This window comes from Sorex araneus, chromosome 2 (assembly GCF_027595985.1).
Source record: "Sorex araneus isolate mSorAra2 chromosome 2, mSorAra2.pri, whole genome shotgun sequence".
NCBI lineage: Eukaryota > Metazoa > Chordata > Mammalia > Eulipotyphla > Soricidae > Sorex > Sorex araneus.
In genome coordinates, this window is record NC_073303.1 from 37228308 (window position 1) to 37234073 (window position 5766).

The 5766-nt window shown below is 55.1% G+C and overlaps 1 protein-coding gene across 1 annotated transcript; it reads left to right on the plus strand.

Annotated features, from left to right (window-relative positions):
* The first annotated feature begins 1709 nt into the window (after nucleotides 1-1709).
* On the plus strand, nucleotides 1710-4077 carry LOC129401652 (patr class I histocompatibility antigen, A-126 alpha chain-like). The gene is made up of 5 exons (XM_055124385.1): nucleotides 1710-1776; nucleotides 2060-2326; nucleotides 2502-2780; nucleotides 3327-3602; nucleotides 3721-4077. Exons 1-5 carry the CDS (start codon nucleotides 1710-1712, stop codon nucleotides 3885-3887), a joined length of 1056 nt encoding a protein of 351 aa, XP_054980360.1. The 3' UTR covers nucleotides 3888-4077.
* The last annotated feature ends 1689 nt before the right edge of the window (nucleotides 4078-5766 follow it).

Genomic DNA, 5766 nt, shown 5'->3' on the forward strand with positions numbered 1-5766 from the left:
TGTCGCTCCAGAAGCTGGAAGCATTTGGTGGCTTGGCAGCTTGATGAGGTTCAGGTGTGGAGCTGGGCCATTTCTATGCCTGAAACTTTGGGTGTGGGTGGGAGCTGTTGGCCCTGGGCAGAGGAGGGTGGCTGGGGTGTTCGGGGAATCTGCCCAACCCCATTCTGAGGAGGGCCCAAAGCCCAGCCCTGACTGGTCTACATGGAGGATTTAGAGCTTTGCATTCTTCTCAAGATTACTTGAAGAACTGGACCATTTCTCTGCTGAAAAAGAAAAATTGGGGGGACTAGATAAATAAATGAGCTGGAAGAGAGGTTCTTGTGGGACCCCTTGATTCTTTATGGGAACTTTATGGGACTTTTATGGAACCTTTCAACCCAGAATACTTACACTAGAGGTGGAATATTGCCTTGGCGAGGGGGGGTGGAGGGGAGGGTTCTGTACCTGCTCTATCTCTACTTCCACTTCTGAAAGAATCTCCCCTTGAGAAAGCCCATTACAAAGATGCTTTTCCCCATGAACTAAGGCGCTGGATGTGTAAAAGTCTGTCTTGTTTATTACATTATATATATTATATTTAATACAATTCTTGGTATTTGCACAAAGAATGTTGTTATGATGATTACAGATTCTAAGTAATAAATATGATTCATGGAGAAGAGTCAGGGCTTAGTCCACAGGCTGTGAGCCCCTCACTGCAAGCTTTTTGCTCCCATTTCTGCCTTTCTTAGTCCTCATGGCGTCCATGGATCAGGCCTGCTCAGCTGGGGCTGGTGCCTGGCAAAAATCTAATATGGTTTTTCTTCAAAGGACTTTCAAGGGGCTAGTGAAATAGCATAACAGGTAAGGAGTTTGCCTTGCACCTTGCCAGAAATAGGTTCTATTACCTGCATCCCATACGTTCCCCTAAGTGCTGCCAGGAGTAATTCCTGAGTACAGAGACAGTATCACTGGGTGTGAGCCCTTGCCCTCCCCTAAAAGTCTTCCTGTTAGCATTAACCTGTTGTTGATAATATCCCAGTTGAAGTCACTTTCAGGCTCTAACTGAGCAGGAGAGCTATTACAGAAGGTAAGGTGCTTGCCTTGAAATGTGGCCAACACGGGTTTGATCCAGGGCTCCACATATAGTACCATGAATCTGCCAAGAGTGATCCCTGAGCACAGAGCCAGGAGTTGTTCCTGAGCGCTGCCTGGTGTGGCCAAAAGCAAAAAGAAAAAAAAATCGTCACCACCAACAATAAAGCGCTTTAACTCAGATTCCTCACACGGCAAACACTGACAGGCATAACCTGAACGCACAGAAGCATCTCTGGGGTCCTCAGGAACTTGTAAGATTGTAGCGAGATACTGAAATGAAAACCATGGAAAATCGATGAGTCAGTCTCAGCCCTGGTCACGGAGAGACAGTGTGACAAAGATCAGGTGAGGGAGCAGGTGAGAGGGCGAAGTCCCAGGTCCCAGGTGTGGTCCAGTGTCCCCGGGGTCGTGTTGGGGGCAGATCAGGCCTGGGGATTCCTGATCTCCCCAGAGTTTCAGTTCTCTCTCTGCAACCTGTGTCAGCGCCTTCTGCCCGGATACTCCTGACGCGTTGCCAATCCTCACTCCCATTGGGCGTCGCAGTCTAGATCCGCCAATCAGCGTCCGAGACGCTCCCGGTTATAAACTGAGGGCACTCGCGAGGGAGTCAGAACCCGCCTGCTTCCTTCAGTATGTGGGACCCGCGACCCCTCCTGCTGCTGCTCTCGGGGGCCCTGGCCCTGAGCCAGACCCGGGCGGGTGAGTGCGGGGTCGGGAGGGGAGTCGATGCGGGGGGAAGAATGGGGACTGCCAGGCACTGATGTGCAGGACCCCGAGAAGGAGTTTCTCCGGTTCCCTGCCCGGACGCCCCAAATGTTCCTCCTTGTCCCCCAACCCCCAACTCCCCCCGCGTCCCTAAGTCTCGCCCTTCTCGGTCCCTCCCCCCTTCCCGTCTCCCGACCCCCCTCCCTTTCCCTCACCCTGGCCTCGGGGCGCGCGGGGCGGCGGGGCGGGCCGGGTGTCACCCCTTCCCCTCCCCCAGGCCCCCACTCCCTGCGGTATTTCTCCACCGCCGTGTCCCGGCCCGGCGGGGAGCCCCGCTTCATCGCCGTCGGCTACGTGGACGACACGCAGTTCGTGCGCTTCGACAGCGACTCGGCGAGTCCGAGGATGGAGCCGCGGGCGCCGTGGGCGGAGCAGGAGGGACCCGAGTACTGGGAGCGGGAGACGCGGAGCGTCAAGGGCTCCGCACAGGATTTCCGAGTGAGCCTGGACACCCTGCGCGGCTACTACAACCAGAGCGAGGCGGGTGAGCGCGGCCGGGCAGGGACGAGCCAACGCGGGGACGGGCCGGGTCGCCCCGAGGCGGGTCCGAGCGTCCCCGAGGCTGAGGGACCCGCCCCGGAATCTTGACCGGGAGGCGCCGCGGGGACCGGGCCCCGGTTTCGTTTTCGGTTCGGGGTTAATCTGTGCGGGCGGGTCAGACTCTCACACCCTCCAGTACATGTACGGCTGCGACGTGGGGTCCGACGGGCTCCTCCTGCGCGGGTACTATCAATACTCCTACGACGGCGCCGACTACATCGCCCTGAACGAGGACCTGCGCTCCTGGACGGCGGCGGCGGGCACGCAGGCTTGGAGAAGCCAGCGCAAGTGGGAGCAGGCGGGTGAGGCTGAGCGCTACAGGAACTACCTGGAGAACATCTGCGTGCCTTGGCTCCTCAAACACCTGGAACACGGGAAGGACACGCTGCTGCGCGCAGGTACCAGTCCCGGGTGTTGACGACCCCTGACCGCCTGGGGTAGGGGCGACTCCCCACAGGGGGGACATAGTGGGGTTCAGTGTCCGAACAGCGCCCCTTCTTCAGTCAGGAGAGAGACGGACCCGCCTGGTTTTCATGTTCTGTACCACAGAGACCCGCCCTCCCCTCAGGCCACCCTGTGTCCTCAGGACCTTGAAGTTTCTCAGTGTAGGAGCGTGGGGGGAGGGGCGACCTTCTCAGAAATAACGAATATGGCTTCCCTGGGACCCGGCAGCCACCTGTGAACTCTCTCAGATCTCAGCTCTGACTCCTCCTTCTCTCAGTCACTCACCCTCCACCCAGGGCAGGACAGAGTCAGTGTCTCCTGAGAGACCCGAACCTCCTTCCCAAACCCTGTTCTAGAACTTTTCAAGGAATTAGGATTTTATCCAGTTTCTCCAGCCAAGCTTGTGTCTGGATTTTTACCTCCTATTCCAAACCATTATTCTGTTCAACCTCATTGTGGAAGTGACCCAAGGTATGAATTTTCTCATTGTTCCTCCTCAGAAGCCCCCAGAAGACACATCACCCACCACCCCTTCTCTGACCGGGAGGTCACCCTGAGGTGCTGGGCCCTGGGCTTCTACCCTGCCGACATCACCCTGACCTGGCAGCGTGATGGGGAGGACCTGACCCAGGACACAGAGCTGGTGGAGACCAGGCCTTCAGGGGATGGAAACTTCCAGAAGTGGGCGGCTGTGGTGGTGCCTTCAGGAGAGGAGCAGAGATACACTTGCCGTGTGCAGCACCAGGGGCTGCCGGAGCCTGTCACCCTGAGATGGGGTGAGGAGGGGGACGGGCACAGAGCCTGTTCTCAGGAAATCAAAGTTGACCCCTCTGGGGAACTGCTAAGGGTCAGGCTGGGGCTGGGGGTCAGACCCTCTCCTTCCTCCCTTCCCAGAGCCCCCTTCTCAGCCCACCATCCTCACTGTGGGCATCATTGTCGGCCTGGCTCTCCTCGGGGCTGTGGTCACTGGAACTGTGGTGGCAGCTGTGATCAGCAGGAGGAAGCGCTCAGGTAAGTTGGGGGTGGGTTGGGGGGAATCTGTCCACCATGGCAGGGCTTGAGTCTTGTTCAAATTTGGGGGTCTCCCTCCATATTCGCTCTCCTGCCTCATTAGCGGAAGCACCACCCGCCCCTGTGCTGTCGCTCAGACTCCCCTGTGTGTGCCGCTCTCAGGTTTGCTCAGGAAAGACACTTTCACCTCCATAAGCTGGGGATGAACCTGGTTTCTAGGGTCCCAGGTCCCAGGGACTATCCCTATGAGCACAGACCGCAAGGAGAGGCTGGTCAATCCTGGAGCATCTCCTTTCTGCGTGTTTCCTGGTCCTAACCTCAGTCTTCTAGTTCTGATTCTTCTCTGGGTCCGGGCCTAGAGAGCTGCTCTGTGGGCTCAGGACCCAGTGCTCGCCCCGACCTTCCCTGGATGTTTCCTTCCCGCAGGTGGGAAAGGAGGACAGTACACTCAGGCTGCAAGTAAGTGTGGGCAGGGCTGGGGCTCTGGAATCCTGGGGACAGAGTCTGGAGCCCACAGGAGCTCCCGCACCCCTAGATCCTCCTGTAGTCCCACCCCCTGGGGCTCTGACCTTGGCCTGTTTGTTCCTCCTCAGACAGCGACAGTGCCCAGGGCTCTGATCAGTCTCTCTCGAACCCTAGAGGTGAGACTCTGGAGGCTGGAGTGGGTGGGATTGGGCAGAGGGGACACGACTGGGTTTGGAGGTTCTTTGAGAGGGATGCTGGGAGCTTGCTCAGGATGTCACCGCTTCTGTCACTCACTGAGTCTCTTCATTCTTTTCTCTCACAGTGTGAGACAGCTGCCCCGCTGGGTTCCTCACATCCCAGGGTTGTGACTCAAGAACTGCTGATTCTCCTTCTGTCCTGGGACCTGAGTGTGTCTGTGTCCTGTCACATACTGTGATGGGGGAGACTGGCCCACCCCTGCCCACCGGGCCCTCCACACTGACCTGCGTTCTCTTCCCTGATGCTCTGGGCTGTGCCAGCAGAGACAGGACTCAGCCGTCTCCATCTGTGTTGGCTTCTTGTTTCCCTGAATAATGTTTCTCCCTTACTGAAACCAGCATCTGATTTGCATTTTTCTAATTCCTGTTTTGTGGGGTTGAGGGTTAATAAAGGAAATCCCTGAAATTTGAGAAGAAAAAAAAACCTTGAGACCGTCCATGTGTTTTCTGTTTTGATTTGAGTCTGTCCCACATGTGACCGGAGAGGCTGTGAGGGAAAGGGAGGGGACAGAGGTGTGCCCAGTCTGTCTCTGTCTCAGTCATTGTGGGCTTTGATGTATCTCTAACTCCTTTGTTGCTTTGGGGGAGGGGGGCCCAATCCTGGTTCTGCTCTCACGGGTCACTCCTGGCAGGCCCAGGGAACCATATGGGGATCAGATCCAGGTTGGCCACATGCAAGGTTGTTTCCTCCTCCTGTACTGTCTGTCACTCAGGGTCCTTCTAACTCCTGTGTCATCTCGTGAAATCCTAGTGTGTTGTTCTATTTTTAAAATTTCTACATTCTATATCCCATAGATTATGTGACCCACAACAAACCCAAACACATGAGAACATAATATCTTGTTGTAAATTTTAACTTGAGTTTACAGACAAGCGTCAATTGCCTCAAATTGCAAGTGTTTCTCTTGGGCAGAGCCTCACCAATGAGTAAACTTTCTCCTGGACTTCTAGGCTGAATTTGTAGCCACCCAACATGTCTTACCTCACACCACTAATATTCCAAGAGTAGCATATTAGTGGTGTTTAAAGTAGAAGGCAATCAATCTTAGAAGGAAATATATTTTTACAGACATATATATGTATATATATACATATATATTACAGAAGGGCTTACTAATGGTCCCTGGGTGAAATACAATAATCTTCACACACTTTCCTCTAAGGAAAGTTTTGGACCGTTTTCAGCAGTTTATTCACAACAAATAAT